The sequence below is a fragment of the Saccopteryx bilineata genome, chromosome 2, assembly GCF_036850765.1.
Source record: "Saccopteryx bilineata isolate mSacBil1 chromosome 2, mSacBil1_pri_phased_curated, whole genome shotgun sequence".
In the NCBI taxonomy this organism is placed as follows: Eukaryota; Metazoa; Chordata; class Mammalia; order Chiroptera; family Emballonuridae; genus Saccopteryx; species Saccopteryx bilineata.
This window is the reverse complement of record NC_089491.1, coordinates 103228152-103249570: the sequence shown is the minus strand read 5'-3', so window position 1 is coordinate 103249570 and position 21419 is coordinate 103228152. Positions and strand designations below refer to the sequence as shown.

The 21419-nt window shown below is 43.3% G+C and overlaps 1 protein-coding gene across 4 annotated transcripts in view; it reads left to right on the top strand.

The window, feature by feature from the left end:
- SPIN1 (spindlin 1) overlaps positions 1 to 21419 on the top strand; it is an 87808-nt gene that overhangs the window by 21050 nt on the left and 45339 nt on the right. For 2 of the 4 annotated variants that reach the window (XM_066257552.1, XM_066257553.1), the window contains exon 2: positions 18802 to 19011. The exons of the other annotated variants lie outside the window; for them this stretch is intronic. In XM_066257552.1, the coding sequence (XP_066113649.1) occupies positions 18960 to 19011 (52 nt within the window). In that variant the 5' untranslated portion in view covers positions 18802 to 18959. The remainder of the gene's footprint in view (positions 1 to 18801; positions 19012 to 21419) is intronic. 4 annotated transcript variants of the gene reach the window in all.

Here is a 21419-nt window from a genome sequence, read left to right as displayed (position 1 = left end):
AGGCAGTCAGACTCTCGCATGTGCCCTACCGGGATCCACCTGGCATGCCCACCAGGGGGCGATGCTCTGCCCATCCGGGGCATCGCTCTGTTGCAACCAGAGCCATTCTAGCACCTGAGGCAGAGGCCACAGAGCCATCCTCAGTGCCCGGGCCAACTTTGCTCCAATGGAGCCTTGGCTGCAGGAGGGGAAGAGAGAGACAGAGAGGAAGGAGAGGGGGAGGAGTGGAGAAGCAGATGGGCGCCTCTCCTGTGTGCCCTGGCCATGAATCGAACCTGGGACTCCCGCACGCCAGGCCGACACTACCACTGAGCCAACCAGCCGGAGCCTCAGGGTGGATATTTTTGATAAGGGTAGACTCCTAAGTTGTCAGTTTTCTTCTAAGGCACTGAAAGAAGGTATTGAATTACATACATCCTTAGGTTCCATACTTTTTGTAAGAAGTCAGTTTAATATTTGCTCCCATGAGCGCAGCTCTCTCTCAAGTTGGCCCATATCCACTTGGATGATTAGCACTTTCTGCTTCTTTCATAGTGGTGTTTGTACCCCAGCCTCTTTTTTTCTCTCTACTAGGATAAAACTTCCTTTATTCTTACTCAGAAAAAAATATGTATTTGCTCCCATGAGTGGAATCTGTGATTCGTTTAATGTTTTTATGATTTTTTTGTCTTTAGTTTTCAACCCTACTGCTGTGCTGTGTCTAGATGTGTGTTCTTATTTCTGTTTTGTGTTTGTAGATCTCGATGAATCTGTGCAGTGTCTGAGAGCTCATTTCAGTGCGAGTTAGACCTTCCCCGTCTCTTACCCTCGCCATTCAGGTGTTTTCTTCTGATTTCTCATTGTTCACTAATTTTTAACAAGATGAGGATGAGCCTACTGTTACTCAGATCTGTTGATCTTACTGTACGTTTTTACTCCTGGAAAACCTTTTTTTTTTTGATATAATTGTACCAAGATTTTTTTATTTTTCTATTTTTCTGAAGTTGGAAACGGGGAGGCAGTCAGGCAGACTCCACATGCGCCCGACTGGGATCCATCCGGCATGCCCAACAGGGGGGGTGATGCTCTGTTGCAACCGGAGCCATTCTAGCGCCTGAGGCAGAGGCCATGGAGCCATCCTCAGCGCCCGGGCCAACTCTGCTCCAATGGAGCCTTGGATGCAGGAGGGGAAGAGAGACAGAGGGGTGGAGAAGCAGGTGGGCATTTCTCCTGTGTGCCCTGGCCGGGAATCAAACCCGGACTCCTGCACGCCAGGTTGACGCTCTACCACTGAGCCGACTGGCCAGGACTTGTACCTGGATTTAATATCTTTCCTCATATCTCTTTGAATATATTATAGCAATTTTATTATTTAATAATTTTATTTCTGTGTTCTTTCCACAGCTAAATTAAAAAAAAGTTATTGATTGATTTGAGAGAGAGAAAAATATTGAATTATTTTGTCCACTTATTTATGCATCAGTTGGTTGCTTCTTGTATGTGCCCCTGACTGGAGATTGAATCCAGAACCCCGGCGAATTGGTGTATCAGGACGGTGCTCTACCAACTGAGCTACATCTCCAGCTCCCCCCCCTCCCCCTGCTGCCCAGATTGAAATTACAATTACAATTTTGCAGTTTCAATACCTGGCCGCCCCCTTTTTAGTCTTTTACTTGTTGTTTCTCCTAGTTTTTATTTTGTCTCTTGTGGCTGGGTTGAATGTGTATACTTGTGTGCATGTGCATTACATTACATTTTAAAAGTTGTTTGGAATAATTAGGGTCTAGGATGATATTTCTAGGATTTACACTTGCTTCTGCCAGGCCTCTGAGGGCGTGGGCAGTCTGGGGTCAGCTCATTTCAGTGTAGGTTAGAGAGCAGTGGCGGCTGGCGGCCCTTCTTAGTCTGGCTTCTCACCACTCCTCCAGTTCCTGAGAGCAATTTAGGATTCCAGCTCATGTGACATGGGTTTTTCAGCCCCTCCTTTTTTTCTTTTTCTGAATCTGGAAACGGGGAGAGACAGTCAGACTCCCGCATGCGCCTGACTGGGATGCACCCGGCATGCCCACCAGGGGGCAATGCTCTGCCCCTCTGGGGCGTCGCTCTGCCACTACCAGAGCCACGACCAGAGCCACTGTAGCGCCTGGGGCAGAGGCCAAGGAGCCATCCCCAGCGCCCGGGCCATCTTTGCTCCAGTGGAGCCTTGGCTGTGGGAGGGGAAGAGAGGGACAGAGAGGGACAGAGAGGGGGTGGGGTGGAGAAGCAAATGGGCGCTTCTCCTATGTGCCCTGGTCGGGAATTGAACCCGGGTCCCCCGCACGCCAGGCCGACGCTCTACTGCTGAGCCTACCGGCCAGGGCTCAGCCCTTCCTTCCTTTGGGAGGCCTTGGATTCTGGTCTTTAGCCCCTCTCCTTGCAAAGCTGTCAGCCTTCAGCTGTTGCTTAGGGGTAAAAGTGGGTCCCAGTGTGGGTTTGCTTCCCCAGACTGCTTCCCCAGACTGCATTTCTGAGCTCTGTTGTCTTCAGGTGTGGTTCCAGTATACATGTCATTGTGTGCGCGCACAAATTTTATTCGTGAAAGTCGTTTATCATATACAAAAGTAAAGAAAAGTGTGTAAAACAGCCCCCTTTCTCTTTGATACCATGCCAGTGATGTCTTCCTGGCTTTGAAAGCTTCTTGCCTTCTAGTATGACATTGTGTTCCAGGTTCCTCTGACTTGGAATTAGCCATCCAGTAAGAAACCCTGATTCCTGCTAAATAGTTTCTGCTAAGGTAGTTAGGTTATATTTCATTTAGTGTTTTTTTATTTTATATTTCTTAGCACGGGGAGGGGTCGGGGTAGGGGAGAGACAGGGACGGACAGGTTGGAAGGAAGAGAGATAAGAAGCATCAATTCTTCATTGTGGCATATTAGTTGTTCATTGATTGCTTTCTCATATGTGCCTTGACCAGGGGTCTCCAGCAGAGCTAGTGACCCCATGCTCAAGCCAATGACCTTGGGCTCAAGCCACTGACCATGGGGTTATGTCTGTAATAGCACACTCAAGCCAGTAACCCCTTGCTCAAGCTTGCGAGCCCATGCTCAAGCTGGTGACCTTGGGGTTTTGAAGCTGAGTCCTCTGCGTCCTAGTCTGACGCTCTTATCCAGTGCACCATTGTCAGGCTGTTTTATTTGTTTTAAGCTTTCAGGAGAGGTCTAAAGTATTTACTATCAGTCCATCCTACCAGAAATTGTTCATTCTTTAAATTCATGCCTGCAAGTATCCTCTTGATAGTCAACCTGGTTCCTAGCTCCCACTAGTGGATGTTCCAGCTTTCATGGTGGGCGGTAGCAGAGCAACCAAAGTATAAATAAAAAGATAGGTTTAACTATAGTAAGTTTTTTTTTTTTTTAAAGGTTTTTTTTTTTAATTTATTTATTTATTCATTATTAGAGAGGATAAACAGAGAGGGAGAGAGAGGAGAGAGAGACAGAGAGAGAGAAGGGGGAGGAGCTGGAAGCATCAACTCCCATATGTGCCCTGACCAGGCAAGCCCAGGGTTTTGAACTGGCGATCTCAGCATTTCCAGGTAGACGCTTTATCCACTGCGCCACCACAGGTCAGGCTATAGTAAGTTTTATAAAGATTTATTCTGCCAAACTTAGCGAAAATCCGACATAAAGTACTTGGTAAGTAATTATTATATGCTTTAACTTGCTGAAACTTGGCTTTATAAATTTTATAAAGTAAAGTTACTTTCCTACTTTATAAATCACCATTACTGTGGAACCGGTGGGCGGATAGAAGATTTTCCTACTAACAGAGATACAAAAGTGGGTGGTAGGTATAAAAAGGTTGACTACCCCTGCTCTAAAGACTCATCAAGGATTCAGAGTTGGTTGTGGTCAGTAGTTGTAGGTTGGGGGCTATGCCATGAACCTCTTAGCAATCTGGTCAGACCTGGATACTTTCTCAGGATGCTTCTGATAAATACAGTCAATAAAATACAGAGGGTCACAAAAAAAATCAATTATACTTAGTTATAAAACTGTAAAAGCAATTTTAATGTAACATGGCATCTTAATGTGTTAAGTGACAAGACATCACAAACATACAATTATATTTTAGGATACTAAAATGACACTTGATGCTTACTAGAAATATTCAGTTGGTCTCTGAGTTCTCTCTTTTGACATGTTACTCCATGCGTAATTGATAGGAGGGAGTACTGAGAGCTGTGTAAACCTGTGACCACTGCAGTGCAGTCCTGACAGGCCAGCCACTCCACGTAAGGTCAGACTGACAGGCTGAGGCACCATTCTCCACACTGGCCTTACTGCAGATGCCAGCTGCAGTCCTGAGGGTCCCTAGGCCACCACACTTCTGACTCGCTGGCTTCAAATGCAGAATTCCCAGGACTCTCTAGGTTTAACAGTTTGCTAGAACAACTCAGGTGCTATGCTTATGAATTCCAGTTTTATTACAGCTGAAAAGGATCCAAGTCAGGACCAGCCAGAAGAAGAAATGCATGGGGTGAGGTTTGGGAGTTTGAGGATGAGGGGAGGCTTTCTCAGGGAAGCTAGGCCTATTCCCTTCTGCACATGGATGTGTGACTACATGAAGTGGGAGCACTGTTGGTTGGGAGTTCACCTCAGCTCATTGTCTAGAATATTTATTTGGTTTCATTATGTAAGCATGGCTTTGGCCATGAGGTTGAACTCAGTCTTTTTTTTTTTTTTTTTACAGGGACAGAGAGAGTCAGAGAGAGGGACAGACAGACAGGAACGGAGAGAGATGAGAAGCATCAATCATTAGTTTTTCGTTGCGACACCATAGTTGTTCATTGATTGCTTTCTTATAAGTGCCTTGACCACGGGCCTTCAAAAGACTGAGCAACCCATTGCTCGAGCCAGTGACCTTGGGTCCAAGCTGGTGAGCTTTTTGCTCAAGCCAGATGAGCTCGCGCTCAAGCTGGTGACCTCGGGGTCTCGAACCTGGGCCCTTCTGCATCCCAGTCTGACGCTCTGTCCACTGTGTCACCTCGTGGTCAGGCCTGAACTCAGTCTTTAGTTTTCCTCCCCGGAAGTTGGGCTACTGTAATGGAGTTCAAAGCCCCAGTCCTCTATCCTGTTGTTGGTCTTTCTGATTTGGCCAGTCCCCATCCAGAGTCATCTTGTTAAACTGTCTAGAGCCCCCCATAAATCACAAGAACTGTCACTGAGGAAATCCCAGGAATGAAAGGGTGCTTCCCAAGAACTGGGACTAGGTCCAACTAGACTTTGTTTTACAACACTCACCAATTCTGTTTTTCCAGTTTGATCACTAGTGATCTGACAGCTGATCTCTGCATACCCATTCCGTGATGGGCCTAGTAACCAAATTTAGAAGTAGTTTATGAGCTTAAGCTATTTTGAGATCAGCAACAAGTGCACTGTTTTGGGAATATCTGTGATTTTTTTGGTTGAGAAAGTAAGGGGTACTAGTTAATAATACTGTGGATTGTTGTGTTGACAGAAGAACTTTTTGAACCTATTAAAACATTTTATAAGCATTGATTCAAGCCAAGTCTGAGGACATTGTAAACAGGACTAAACAGGATTTTACCAGTTGAGAAAATGCTCTGGAGAAAAGGGCAGCTTTGCAGCTCATTGTGTGCATGGTGTCAAAAGGAGAGAATGTAAGGAAGCTTTGATGGACTCCATTGGTGGTAGATTAAGGGAGGTGGGAGAAAGCAATGTGGGGAGATATCTAGGATGTGATAAACAAGAGAGATGCACACTTAATTTTAATATTTATGGTAAAGAGATGGTATGCCAGTAACAAATTACAGGTACCTTATTATCAGTACAAGTTATCTTCTGGTCTGTGCTTTGGTGCCAAGGTTGTGCCTCTGGGGCCTAGAAAGGAAAATTACTCTGCATTTTAAAGGTCTCTTATTCTAGATGCCTCAGAACAATGGGTAGGCTTGCTTAAAGATTGACCATTTAGTAGGGAAGCTAAAGGCCTGGGGCCTGACTACTGCTTTGACCTGCCTAATTAGGAGTTTGTGATCTGACCAATAGTGACTGAGCTTGTCAGGCATGAGGCCCTGAGCTTGTCAGGGTTGTTGCACATCCTGGTTTTGGGGCACAGTTGCATACATTTGTGATGAAGGAAGTGATATATTTTATACGAAGGCTAGGAAAAGGAAGGTCGAGTTTTGTCCCCCCCCCCATCCAAATTCATAGTACCCCTGGATTTCACTCTTGTTGAAGAGCTCTTATGTTCATTAGATCTTGGTGTTTAGATTTTTAGTGATTTGGCTTAAAAAAAATTTTTTTTATATTGGTTATGAGAGGTTAGGGCTCTGAAGGCCTTCACATTCTGACTTAGTAGGTGTTATAGCTAAACACTGGGTAACTAAAAATGCTTTATTCAGATTGAGTACTTTAATTTTGAGATTCTAGCCAAAGAGACAGACCAGACCGTACTTGAGGCCTCTAGAGTGTTGTGTTCAGGTGCCACCCATTGAAATGTTTGTGAGTGGGCTTTTGTAAGGCTGTGGCCACCACCGTGGCCATGCAGGTTCACACTAGATTTGGGCAGATGGTAAAGGAACTGTGAGCCAGAAAATGGTGAGCTGTTGGGTTTATTAGTCTTATAAAAGCGGATGAGCAAACAGGGAAAACTGCTTCCCTTTTTCTCAGGGCTCCCACCTCCTGACTTGGTCTCTGGGTTCACAATCTGGACTCATTCTCCAGACTCACCTTCTAGACCAAGCATGGCGAACAGTTTTTGCCCCCGGGCCAGATTAGAAAGAAAACTTTTCACGGCTGGTCGAAATATTAAAATTAAAAAATGTTAAATACAAAATGATACGTTTAAGTAAACAAAATTTTATTATGTAATTTGTTTATGAATAAATGTGAGTGAAAAAATTTTAATATACAATTTTTAAATAAAAATATAATTATATACCATATAAATATCCAAACTGTATCGCAATCAGTCAAAACTTTAATTAATAGGATGAGCTTGAGGGGGTTATATTGCAAATAAAACAATTATTTCATTTTACAAACAACCTGAACACGTTTTCAGTTATCAATTGCAGCTATTGTCTATGCTACAGTGCCACTTGATTCAGCACACTTGACCACAAAAATAATGATTGTTTGACCTTGGGTGCACACTAGCAAACTCCGCCTAAAAGAATGTGGGTTTCACACTGCCGCTAAACGTCAAACAGTTCATATCAAGTACAGACGAGTACAAAAGTTGTAAATCTTTATAATGGAATTTTTTTAAAAAATGAAGTATCGTGAATCCATTCAACCAATTATTGGAAGTTAACCTTAGATTAGTCACACGCGGATTTCTTTTCCACGTATCACTGTCTTCTTAAATATCTCACTTTCCAATAATCAAAGATGCTTCCGCTTCTGAGTAGCTGAGATTTTAAAGTAGTGGAGAATATTAAAAATTTAATCGCGGGCTGCATAAACTCATTAGGTTGGCTGGATCCGGCCTGTGGGCCATAAGTTGGCCATGCCAGCTCTAGACTCTCTAGCCAAAACTGGCTGGGGAAAAATCCCTTCTCCAGCAAACTGCAAACAATGGCCCAAGCAGGAAGGCTATTGTAGTTTGCAATCTGCTGCCCTGAGGGCAAGCATTCCCGCAGCCTTCCATAGACTATACACACCTGGTGCTGCCCCAGTACTAGCTAGCATACCTAAAAAACATTTGTTTACCCAACAGCTCTCTAGTAAATTCCTTCAGGTACCTGGAAAGGTTCTGAGTTACATTTTAGTGCCTTTTCTTTCCAGATATATAGAATCTAAAACCACAGACCCTTATCTGAAGTGTTTATTGTAAAAATTTTCAAGCACATAGAAAAATTGAAATAGGCAGTTTGAATATCTCACCACTCAGATTTGGGAATTGCAAATATTTTGCCATCTTAATTTTTAAAACTCAGAACTTTGAAAATAGGTTACAGACTTTTGCGCACCTGTAGTAAACCCATATTGTTATCACCAGTTCCAAATATGGCTGTTCTTCGTCTGCTGTTTTCTTCCCCAAGCGTTTAAAAGGTAATTTTCTAAACATAGAAAAGTTGAAACTGTAGCTGAGTTATAGATATTAGCTTAGAGATATTATCCCTTGATGTTCATTTGCTCCTGTTAACTTTTTTTGTTAAGCTATTTGAAAGGTGCAGTGTTACAGTAATATATAACATAGTAAATATATAGAAAAATATAGAAAACATAGAAATAAGGATATAATATTAAAAGCCATGAAGGCAAGTGAATAAGACTACACCCTTTGGACAAGAGCTAACCTAGCGTGTAGAGATGTGCTAGGCAAGGCCAGGCTTATGCAGGGCTCAGTCAGTATGTTTGTGTGAAATGATATGTAGATAAAAAGAACTCCCTGGGAGGAATTCCCTAAAAGTGGCTTGTTGTGATAATCTTGTAGATTAACACCTGTTAGAAGGCATGTGCCAGAAAGGGTACTTAAACAGAAGGGGCCAAGATACAGTCATCCAGACTCCAATGTTGAATGTGGATTGCTACACACTGCTCTGACCAAGGACAGCTGAGAGGAGCACGATGGAGTGGGGGGCTTAAGCTGTACCCAGGTGCACCATAGGATCTGAGTGTAATTAACTGCCCGTTATTCTTGCAACTAATTTGTGTGTTTTGGTCATGTCTTTCCTCCGGTGGCGATTGGTCTCTGTACTGATAAGTAGAATCCTCACAGCTGCCTCAAAAATAGTCTTGAAGAGGCTGCCAGCCCTACTGTTAAGCAGGATTGTCCCACTGCATGGGGATGTCAGATCAGGATCGCTTGATTGACTAGAGCTCTGGTTCTACTGGGACATGTAGTAAATTGCCAACATGAGACTTTTTTTTTTCAAGTGAGAGGAGGGGAGATAGTGAGACAGACTCGCACAGGTGCCCAGACTGGGATCCACTGTCTTGGGCCAATGCTTGAGTCATTCGAGCTACTTTTAGTGCCTGAGGCTGACGCTTAACCCATTTGAGCCGCTGGGTGTGAGAATGGGAGGCAGAGGGGGAGAGGAGCAGATAGTTGTTTCTCTTGTGTGCCCTGATTGGGAGTCAAACCAGGTTGTCCGTATGCTGTGCTGACACTCTGTCCACTGAGCAAACCAGCCAGGGCAAGATGTCTTGAAATAAATTATATTTCTGTGTATCTCCAATATCATAATTAAGACAATTTAAAAAAAAAGATATTTATTCATTTTAGAGATGAGGGAAAGAGAAAGGGGAGGAGTAGGGAGCAGGAAGCCTCCACTCGTACTTGCTTCCCATTTGTGCCTTGACTAGGCAAGCCTGGGGTTTCACACCTGCCCCCTCAGCGTCTCATTGGACCCTTTATCCACTGCACCATCACAGGGCAGACAAGACAGTTATTTATTTAATATTTTGGTCCTATTTATATTTTATCCATATGTCCTTTTTTACAGTTATTTGTGATAACATGCATTCCTCCCACCATGCTGAACCCTCTGTGACGACATTCCACCTACAGCTTACACTTGCCATGCTTGTGGCTGCTCCTATGTACTTTTCTATGTGATTTGGGTGTTGTGCTCTCTTTGGGACTTTAACAATTCTGGAAATTTATTTTCTTTTCATAAATAGCACTGTTTGGTGATAGCAGTTGGCAGCAAATATTTTGATACATAATTTCTATTTTGTATTTATTACTATTATATCTGAAATGTTGAAACATCATTTCTTAACCTTTTTGGAGACAGGATACAGTGGCATGACTTGTGGTGCTGTAGTAAGGTACCAAAAAGCTAAAAAATAAATATTGATATTCTAGGACAGGGGTCGGGAACCTTTTTGGCTGAGAGAGCCATGAATGCCACATATTTTAAAATGTAATTCCGTGAGACCCATACAACGACCCGTGCACGTTATGCATTATCCAATAAAAATTTGGTGTTGGCTTTGGCCGGTTGGTTCAGTGGTAGAGCGTCGACCTGGTGTGCGGAAGTCCCGGGTTCGATTCCTGGCCAGGGCACACAGGAGAGGCACCCATCTGCTTCTCCACCCTTCCCCTTCTCCTTCCTCTCTGTCTCTCTCTTCCCCTCCCACAGCCGAGGCTCCATTGGAGCAAAAGATGGCCCGGGCGCTGGGGATGGCTCCTTGGCCTCTGCCCCAGGCGCTAGAGTGGCTCTGGTCTCGACAGAGTGACGACCCCCCCCCCCCCCCCGCCCCTGGAGGGGCAGAGCATCGCCCCCTGGTGGGCATGCTGGGTGGATCCCGGTCAAGTGCATGGGGGAGTCTGACTGCCTCCCTGTTTCCAGCTTCAGAAAAATACAAAAAATAAAAATAAAATTTGGTGTTGTCCTGGAAGACAGCTGTGATTGCCTCCAGCCACACGCAACCATGAACATGAGCGGTAGGAAATGAATGGATTGTAATACATGAGAATGTTTTATATTTTTAACATTATTATTTTTTTAATTAAAGATTTGTCTGCAAGCCAGATGCAGCCACGAAAAGAGCTACACCTGGCTTGCGATCCATAGGTTCCTGACTCCTGTTCTAGGAGGAAAGGTCAGGCTTTCTTATCCCTTTCTTCCTTTGGGAAAGGGAGGGAGGAGAATGTAGAAGTTTCTCGCTTGCAAGAACAATGGGTCATTTAGTTTTAAATCTAAAATAAAGATTAACCAAGCAACTTCTTCTCTTATAATAGGAAACAATTTACATACCACCCTACATTGATTGTAGTTCCTCCCCCTCCCTGGAATCCGGAGAGTAACATAACTCTAGGCCAGGGTTCCCCAAACTTTTTACACAGGGGGCCAGTTAACTGTCCCTCAGACCGTTGGAGGGCCGGACTATAAAAAAAAACTATGAACAAATCCGGAAACAAATACAATATTTAAAATAAAGAACAAGTAAATTTAAATCAACAAACTGACCAGTATTTCAATGGGAACTATGGGCCTGCTTTTGGTAATGAGATGGTCAATGTCCAGTTCCATATTTGTCACTGCTAGCCGTAACAAGTTATATGACGCGTGAGTCCCGCATCACCGGAAGTAGTACTGTATTGAGTGATGCTATACTTTGCGGCGGCGCCGCCACATACAGTACTCCAGGACCTCTCACTGACCACCATTGAAAGAGATGCTCCTTCTGGAAGTGCGGTGGGGGCCGGATAAATGGCCTCAGGGGGCCGCATACAGCCTGGCTGTAGTTTGGGAACCCCTGCCCTAAACAAACGTAAGCTTGTGCCATGATGTCATGCTATCACCCGCCCATGTGTGATCAAGGGTATATAAACAGCCCCTGAAATATTTTTGGGGCACATGATTTGGGCTTTCAGACTGCCCCATGTCAGCTATATGTGACTGGCATATTTAATAAATCCTCTTTTAATAATCTGGACTTGGTGTCTCTATGTAAACCCGTGGATTTCAGATACGTTTACTTTACAACACTGCTTCTTCCTTTCTGAGAGTAATCTATGTGTTTATTTTTAATTTTTTTTTGTGTGTGAGAGAGAGAGAGAGAGAGACCGGAAGGGAGGGAGATGAGAAGCATCAGTTATTTATTGTGGCACCTTAGTTGTTCATTGATAGCTTTCTCATATGTGCCTTGACCAGGAGGCTATACAGCAGGATGAATGACCTCTTGCTCAATCCAGCAACCTTGGGTTCAAGCCAGTGATCTTAGATTTCAAGCCAGTGACCTCTGGGCTCAAGCCAGCAACCATGGGGTCATTTCTGTGATCTCTCACTCAAGCTGGTGAGCCTATACTCAAGCCGGATGAGCCCGTGCTCAGGCTGGTGACCTCAGGGCTTAGAACCTGGGTCCTCTGAGTCCTAGTCCAACACTCTATCCACTGCACCACCGCTTGACAGGCCACATGTTTATTTTTAATATAGGAAGTTTATCTCAGCAATGCTACTTGCACTCTGTGATCGTGAGCTATTTTAATTGCTGTGCTACTGGTTTTAAGTTTCCAAAACATAACAGGTACAGTCTGTGCCTCCTGGTTGTCGTGAAAAGCCCGTGAGTTGATGCATATACTGCAGTGTGTGCTTTGGGACACTAGTTTTTCTGTGAAGTAGTTTTTGAGAATTTTTTGATCCCCTTTGAGATCATTACAGAATGAGAACTTTGAGGTTCAGAGATTCATGACTGTTGGGAAATTTTTTCTGGAGTGAGAGGCCAAAGAAAGAGGCTGACAACTTCAGCCTTACTGCACATACTAGGTGTGTCTGGGGTGGAGGCAGGAAGACACAGATCCTGTCTGCTGCATGGCAGATGCCAAAGGGCCATGTGCAGGCCAGGCAGGATGGTTTGTCCTGGTGCGTGTGCTGCTCTGGAGAAGGAAGAACACCCTGCGTGCATGCCTGTTCCGGAGCAGCTTCCTGGGCACGGGAGGGCTGGTCAGTCAGTCTGAGGGGATTTACAAAAGCAAACACTGCTCTGCCAAGATCCAGCTGAACACAGCATGAGGGTCCAGCAGCAGTCATATCATAGAGTTGTCAGTGTTTTCAAGATGACTTAGCAAAACTGCCAGCCTCATTGTTCACTGTGTTTAATAAAGGTGAGCTTAGCAAGGGGCAATCAGGATCTTTCCCCTTACTTTTTTTTACAAAGTTTTTTTTTTTCAGGGACAGAGAGAGAGTCAGAGAGAGGGATAGATAGGGACTGACAGATGGGAACAGAGAGATGAGAAGCATCAATCATCAGTTTTTTGTTGCAACACCTTAGTCGTTCATTGATTGCTTTCTCATGTACCTTGACTGTGGGCCTTCAGCAGACTGAGTAACCCCTTGCTCAAGCCAGCGACCTTGGGTCCAAGCTGGTGAGCTTTTTGCTCAAGCTGGCGACCTCGGTCGTCTCGAACCTCGGTCTTTTGCATCCCAGTCTGACACTCTTGCTGTGCCACTGCCTGGTCAGGCTCCCCTTACTTTTTATTACGAAAAATTTCAAGTTAAATAAAAATTAAAAAAAAATTAGTATGCTCTTCACCTAGATTCAAAAATTATTTTTTCCATTTTTACCTTATTCTTTGTGTATGTAGTTTTCTTTTGCCTTTTTTTTTTTTTTTTTTAAGATTTTATTGATTTTTAGAGGACACAGAGAGAAAGGTGGAGGAACAGGAAGCATCAAATCCTTGTAGTTGCTTCTCATATGTGCCTTGACTGGGTAAGCTCGGGGTTTTGAACCAGCGACCTCAGCATTCCAGGGCGATGCTTTACCCACTGTACCACCACAGGTCAGGTTGTGTATGTAGTTTTCTTTCCATGAACCATTGACGTTCACAGCAGATATTATGACGGTCTACCTCTAGAAATTTCAACATGCATTTCTACAAACAAATATAGTTTCATGCTAACCACAGTGTGATTGTTGTTCTTTTAAAGGTTTATTATAGTTACATAATTTCATATACTTTGTGCCCCAATTTACATTTCCCCATTTGTCTTAAATACCTTGAGTTTTTATCCAAACCATTCCCTCTTGGCTTACTCACTGTGTTGTAGTCTCCCTTTAGCCTCTTTATCTAAAACAATTATGGCTACCTTTTTTCCTTCCATGACATTGACTTTTTGAAGAGTGTGGGCCATGGGTCTTGTAGAAACTTCTCATTCCTGTATGACCTGTATTTCCTATAAACTGGAAACTAGGTCTGGAGAATCACATAGATGTGTGTACAACCTTTGTATCAAGAAGTCTCTGGTGTGGTATGCTCACTGCAGCTGTTGTACTGTTGGTGCACTGTGGTGGTGCTCACTGCTGGTGTGGCACTGCTGTATCCTCTGTCATGAGGCGGCATTTATACTCAGGTACTCTGGGTGACCTGTGTGCCACACAATACTGTTTTTCCAACCACTGGTATTGACATCTGTGGGGTCTCTGAATATAGAACTATGTTTTTATGGCCTTGAAGTAAAGATCCATTTGAGAATATTTTTGTAATACTTGAAAAAAACTTGATAATTCTTGCTGTCCTAGAAATGAGATTTTATCAGCACTTAAATAAGTTAAAAAATTTTCCCCTTTAAGGCCCTGGACGGTTGGCTCAGTGGTAGAGCATCGGCCTGGCATGCAGGAGTCCTGGGTTCGATTCCCAGCCAAGGCACACAGGAGAAGCGTCCATCTGCTTCTCCACCACCCCTCCCCCTCTCCTTCCTCTCTGTCTCTCTCTTCCCCTCTGGCAGCGAGGCTCCATTGGAGCAAAGATGACCCGGGCACTGAGGATGGCTCTGTGGCCTCTGCCTCAGGCTCTAGAATGGCTCTGGTTGCAACAGAGCAACGCCCCAGATGGAGAATGGCTCTGGTTGCAACAGAGCAACGCCCCAGATGGGCAGGGCATTGCCCCCTGGTGGCTGTGCCGGGTGGATCCCAGTAGGGCTCATGCCGGAGTCTGTCTGACTGCCTCCCCGTTTCCAACTTCAGAAAAATACAAAAAAAAAATTTCTCCCTTTAGTTTGTGTTATTTAATAGATTAACAATTTAGTAGAATAAAGTAGGGTAAAACCTGGTGCTTTTTAGAAAAACATGAAGTAAGTTTTGCCCTGGAAAGGAGGTTTTGTCAGAAAAGAGTTGAGATTTATTTTAGGAAAGCTCTGAATGAATTTTCAAAGCATGATATGGCCACTATCGAAGCCACGTGAAGCCAGTGTTTCCTTAATGACCATCTTCAGGATTTTCTTTCCCTCAGTCTGCATGTTTCCTCCTGGTCTCACAGGGGTCAGGATAACGTCAGTTGGAATATTACTGCTCACAAAAATTAGGGGATATTTTATCGCTTCATATTCATTTCGAAAAATCCCCTAAATTTTGTGAGCAGTATAATTGCAATTCTTACACAGAGAAAGGACTTGACTCTGAGATCTTGCGATCTTACATTATTCAGAATGCTCCTGTAGCTTTCCCGCACTGCAGCTTTTTTTCAGCTACATCTTATATTTTTTAGAAGTGTAACAATTTCAACCTGAAACTTTTAAAGTGGTAAGCTGAAATATCTTAGTGAAAAGGGTAAACACTTTAGAACATTGGTGAGCTAAATTATTTTTGTAGAACCAATGTGACTTACTTAAGATAGGCTACAGTGGTATGTGTTTATATTAAAATATTCCTCAGTCTTTGAAGTAGTCTTGTAAAGAGTAAAGAGAAGTGGATAAAAAGGAGCGGAGTCATGGGATGTTTTTAAAGTTGGGAAATACTACATCGTTTATTAATGCCCGTAGGAATTAGTAATGCTGAGAGAACTGGGATAGATGAGACAAGGGAAATTTATCTGTTACTGTAGCAGCAGCGCATAGTAGTCGGTGGATTTGGTGGTGGGAAGGTATTTCTTTGTTTGCTTGTTTCCTTAGCAGATAACAGGCTTTATCTGCTGAGATTATTGGGGTAGTATGCTTAAGGGCCTTTTTTTATGTTTTTTTGTTTTGTTTTGTTTTTTTAAAGAGAAGGCGAGAGACACCATTCAGTGATGGATTCTTGTGTGTGCCCTGACCAGGGATTGAACCCACAACCTTGGTGTATTGGAATGATGCTCTAACCAACTGAACCATCTGACCAGGGTTGGGGTTGTATTCTTGAACATTCACTTGAGACATGAGATGATAAATTTGCAGTTTTTAGGCCATACATATCAGCTTAAGCTGAGGGTTTTGCCACAAAAGTGACAGAAAGAGGAGGGAGAAAACAGAAAAAAGTCCGGGAGTCACTGTAGTGGTTGACAGTCCATGGAATCTGCGCTGAGTTAGGACAGTGAAAAAGGGGTCACTAGGGAGGTGGATGTTGCATCAAAGAGTTGTTAGAGTGAGGTGTTATGTTAGAAAGGGGAATCATCAGAGGTGGTTTGTGGAAGGTCCCTGACCCGGCAGGAGTTGCATCAACAACATAGAGCCCAAAGTGTAGAAAATAGGGTTTATTGTAAGCACCTGGTGCAAGCTGACTGAGTCTGATGAGGAAGTCAGCCCCGAGCAGGGTTGAGAGGCTTAGTTTTATACTCTGCTGCCTCCTTCTGGCAGTTTCTGTGGACACTGGTTACCAGGCATCGGCCTGGGCTTTGTGGTATTCTTCAGTTGTTTCTGTTCCTCCCTGCATTGGTATCCTGCTCCTGTTTCATCAACTTAAAGGTTAAATACAGTTCACATATTGACGGGAAGGTAGGGAGGGAGCAGTTTTGAGACCTGAGGATACACTTGACCATAACAGTTTGGAGTTTTGAGATGCTTGAAACAGAGATTCTAGGTATTGCAGTCATAGGTGATGAAAGGTCAAGGTTGTGATCCTGGAGACAGATGGCCTGAAGGGGGGGCTGTCTATAGTTTGTTGTTTTTTTTTTTTTACAGGGACAGAGAGAGTCAGAGAGAGGGCTAGATAGGAACAGACAGACAGAAACGGAGAAAGATGAGAAGCATCAATGATCAGTTTTTCGTTGCGCATTGCGACACCTTAGTTGTTCATTGATTGCTTTCTCATATGTGCCTTGACTGCGGACCTTCAGCAGGCTGAGTAACCCCTTGCTCGAGCCAGCGACCTTGGGTCCAAGCTGGTGAGCTTTTTGCTCAAGCCTGATGAGCCCGCGCTCAAGCTGGCGACCTCTGGGTCTCGAACCTGGGTCCTCCACATCCCAGTCCGATGCTCTATCCACTGCGCCACTACCTGGTCAGGCGCTGTCTATAGTTGGAAGTGAGGACGTTGAAGAACCGAGGGGGCAGGTTGTTGAAAGGTTCATATGTTGGCAAGAATATGATGACAGTGATGGAAAAGGAGGTACACTAAAGTCCTCAAAATGTGTGCAGATGAGATTACTAGGAAAAGAGCAGCAGAAAGGGCGGCTGCTGTTACTGGAGTTGTGACACATTCCTTCATGTGGGGAGTTAGCACAGGAGAGGCTATAATATAAGTACAGACAGTGGGGAGCATACACAACAGCTCTGCAGAGAGCTGCTGGACAGATGGGACCCTGGACAGACTTGCTCAAGGCAGACTGCCTTCTGGAAGGTAGGCCAGGGGAGATCAGTGGGGGAGGGGAGCACAGTGGGGCCCCAGTAGGTGTGAGAGATTAATGTGGGGAGGGGAGAGTTTGATGAGGAAAGCTGAGATGTCTGTTGCTGGAGGGATGTGAGGTTCGCGTGGTTTTGGGTGTACTAAGGGAAAGATGCGTGACCAATCGTCCTGGCAGTGTTCCCCAGGCTCTGTCTCCTAGGCCTTTGGGGCTGTGAAGCAGGCTGGTGCAGTTCTTAGGAAGGGCACGTGGACCTCACCTGGGAAAGAGTTCCCTCCAGAGAAGGTCTATTCCTGTGTCTTTCTCAGGATTACTTATTGCCACTTGAGATGCTATTCTACTTGTGTACTGTCTCTCACCTCCTACATAAAATTCCCAAGCATTTGGCACTCAGTAAATATTTATTGAATGAAATAGTTATACAGTTCATTTGCTTTTAAATCTATTTTCCTTGAATATGTTTTATATGCTTAAGAATTTTTACCAGTTAAACTGGTTCCTTTCTCCCTCATTAATTAGGCTTTTAAATTAATTATTTTTAACTATTTCAGTATATTTTAGTTTCTAGAAAATTATTTCAGTATGTATTGCCTTTATTTTTTTTTCCATACCTGCAGCTTCACTGGCGATCCAAGGCAGGACCCAGAGCACGACTGTGATAGGAGTTTTGGGAGACAGCCTGGCAGAGTCCAGTGCTGCTCTGCCTTTAATTCTTACGCTGTGGACACAGAGTCATAAAGTGTAGATGTGAAGACTGATACAGGAGAGCCAAGTGTAGTCATGTGGTTAAATGAAATTGGCATAGACATTTTCATGTTTTACGAGAATATGTCTCCATGGATGTCTTGCTATGTGGACTAAAACTGGAACAAAATTTGGTTTAAATGATAAACTGCTTCTGCAAGATAACTTAACTTTTACATGAGCTGGATGTTTCTTTGAGGTGCCTCCAAAGTTACTGGGTCTTTTCCTTGGGTTTCTGGAAGCTTAGGAGCAGAAAGGGAACTGCCAAATCTGGTTGGCTGAGATTGTTTTCTCTTGTACAAGGCCTCTGGCTTCCTGTCCTCCTAGCCTCCTGAGCCTGTAGCTCTGTCTTGAATTTGATTCCTGTGTTGTCCCCTCTCTAACTGTTGTTCCGCCCTTTCTGTCTCGACCTCACATGGCACTCACTGCCTTCATGTGATGGGTGAGTGGGTCATTCATTGTTTCCACTTGAGGAGATGAGCCATGCCAATCTAAATCTTTTCTGACACCCCAGCACTGCCCTTTTCAAACTTCAGCAGCAAAATGGCCCGAGTCACAGTGAGTGAAGCTGGGTGCTAGATTGGGTTCCAGCTGACCTGAAAGGAATGTACTTTGGGTTCTTGCAGATGCCCCAGACTTCCTCATTGAAGAGTCTAGCACTTCCTTTTCCCCTAACTCTGTGCTGTCCTGGGTGCCCTGGTCTGAGGAAATAAAGTTCGTTTCTTTCTGGGCAGGGTGCATTCTAGGCAACATTATTCCTTTTTTTTTTTTTTTTTAAATTTTATTTTTATTTTATTTATTCATTTTTAGAGGAGAGAGAGAGAGAGACAGAAAGGGAGAGAGAAGAGAGACAGAGAGAGAGAAGGGGGGAGGAGCTGGAAGCATCAACTCCCATATGTGCCTTGACCAGGCAAGCCCAGGGTTTCGAACCAGCAACCTCAGCATTTCCAGGTCGACGCTTTATCCACTGCGCCACCACAGGTCAGGCATGCAACATTATTCTTAAAATCTGATGTCATGTTTGATGGCTGACTCGGGTAATCTTATTCTTGTGATACTGTAGTAACAAACTGTTATTCCACTATTTTACAGAGTGCTTATGATTTCACGTATTTTTGCTGGACTTGTAAAAGAGGCACTTGGATGATGGATTAACAAGAACACTGAAATTCTGTGCACACTTTTTAATTGGAGCACACTGAATTTTCACCCTAGTTCAGCAGCTCTGCTGCTCACTTAAACACAGATGAATGAAGACCCCATTCGGGAAGACACCTGGCCAGCGGTCCAGAGCTGATGCAGGTAGGCAGTGTGGTTCTCTGCATACCTTAGTGTGATAAACTGAACTTAGTTGTAAAGTTGAGGAATACTTTTATATAATTCCTAGTGGTTTGTACTTCTTAAAGCTTTGTGATTTCCAGTATCTCTTATGCACACATGCAGAACAGCAGGTGTAGTTTTTTTGAGAGGCAGGATCATACTGTTCTGCCTGTGGTGTCTCACCTTCTAGCAGGTTACAGATGCTCAGTAAATTTAGCAAGTGAGCGGCAAATACATAGTTAATAGGGTTATAGTAAATAAAGGAGTTGACATTTCTTTTCGAAGGAAGAAGTGAAAGTAAGGTGAGTAGATGAATATTAGGTTTGGTAAGATTTAAGATATTTATTAAAAATTTGAAGGAAAAATAAACTGAGTTTTTGTATATTTATTTGGAAGAACTTGACTGGAATGAAATGTATGAAAATTAATATTTAATAGAAATTACTTTTTATGGAATGTAGTTAGCTAAGGCAACTACGAAAGAAATTTAGACTGCATGATTTTTACTCTCACACACAAAAAAAGTCTTAATAGGTTCTATGATAAAATAGGTAAGTGATATTTTCTGTGGGACTCAGGTTCTTTTCCATTCCAGAAATACATATGAATGTTGAAAAAAGCCTGTCATACATTTTAAGCTTCTTTGATAACTGAATCTGAGAATTGTGCTAGTGAAATTATTAATCTTACAGAAATGGTTGCTATGTAATTTAGAACTATTTCTTATATTTATTAACTATATTATATGGAATTCCTTTATAGATGAGCCACAGGGATTCACAATTTTAAGGACCCATTATCTCTTTTTGATCTTAATTTCTCTTATATTATAATGATAATATTGAGATAATGAACTTCCTGTAGCCATGACAGACTGAAGTTTCAGTCATCTGAGGGTTGTTCAGGTCCCAGCTCCCGTCAGCTCTGTCGTGTTCTCATTAGCTGTATGAATGTCAGTGTGCTTAAGGTTCGGTTTTTCTCATCTGATCAGTGGGGACTGTTGGTCTGTGCTGGGTTGGAGGTGTTATGAGGAATTAATGAGCTTGTGTGTCTGGTGCTAAGCCAGGTGCTCCTGTGCAGACGCATTGCTGGTGACAACCCTGTTCACAGTAAAATAGTTATTTTAGTTCATTTGTTGTAAAAATTTCAGGTTTTGGTTGACTAGTGAAACCTCCCACATTTTTGTCATTTTAAAAGAGTTTGTCCTGTGATGGTGCAGTGAACAGAGCGTCCACCTGGATCGCTGAGGTGTCCAGTTCAGAACTCCAGGCTTGCCTGGTCAAGGCAAAAGGAGAAGCAACTACTTATAATTTGATGCTTCTCAATCCTCCCCATGCCTTTTTTTCTCTCCATTCTCTCTCTAAAAAATCAGTAATTAAAATTGTTAAAAAAATATGAAATAGTTTGATTTTCCAAAGTTCTTTTTGTGCACGCCATTCCAAATTCAACATTCCTATTTTCTTACTGATCTTGAAGTCATCTTAGGAGGAGAGTGCTCTCACCAGAGCAATGTGTGGTATGGTATAAGTGAGTGAAGGCGCTAAACCAGGAGATGTTATTATCTCTGAGGGAGAGATCGTTAATGCTGGCCAGTACTTTGGTCTTTTATATATATGTATTTTAACTTTAATTTTTATATTTGGTATTTTAAGGGGTCCCCAAACTAGTAACTTTATGTTCAACATACAGTAAACGAGATATTACTTACCGCTTTGCTTCTGCTGTTAAGTTTTTTGCATGGCCCCTGTAGCAATCTGATGAGGTATTTATGATATTAAAAAGTTGAGTTCAGGCCTGACCTGTGGTGGTGCAGTGGATAAAGCGTCGACCTGGAAATGCTGAGGTTGCCGGTTCGAAACCCTGGGCTTGCCTGGTCAAGGCACATATGGGAGTTGATGCTTCCAGCTCCTCCCCCCCACCTCTCTCTCCCTCTCCTTTCTAAAATGAATAAATTTAAAAAAATTGAGTTCACACAGAGATTTATGGAAGGGGATGAAGGGCTGAAGTTGGTAGATATTGGTGAAGAAGTATTCATTTCCATAAAGGAATCAAAGAGAACTTGACAGTAGTTGGCTCTTCATAATTGATGATTTGAAATGCTAGAATCTGTGTGGTGGCTTTTGCTTCCCTGTCTCACATTTCCTCCCTAGTTCTGGAGCCCAAGTCCTGGAGCCTGAGTTGTGGAGCCCAAGTCCTGGAGTTGTGTCTTTATTTTAGGAGTATTAACAACCAGTTGAAAATTGAGTCAGCAGCAGTCTGATAAAGATGGTAGATTTTTCCCAACTAATTTAAATAAGCTTGTTGTTTTTGGTATTGCTCAACACAAGTTCAGGATACAATTTTAAAATAAGTTCATGGAAACCTACACTTTACAGAAAGGAAGCCCCTTT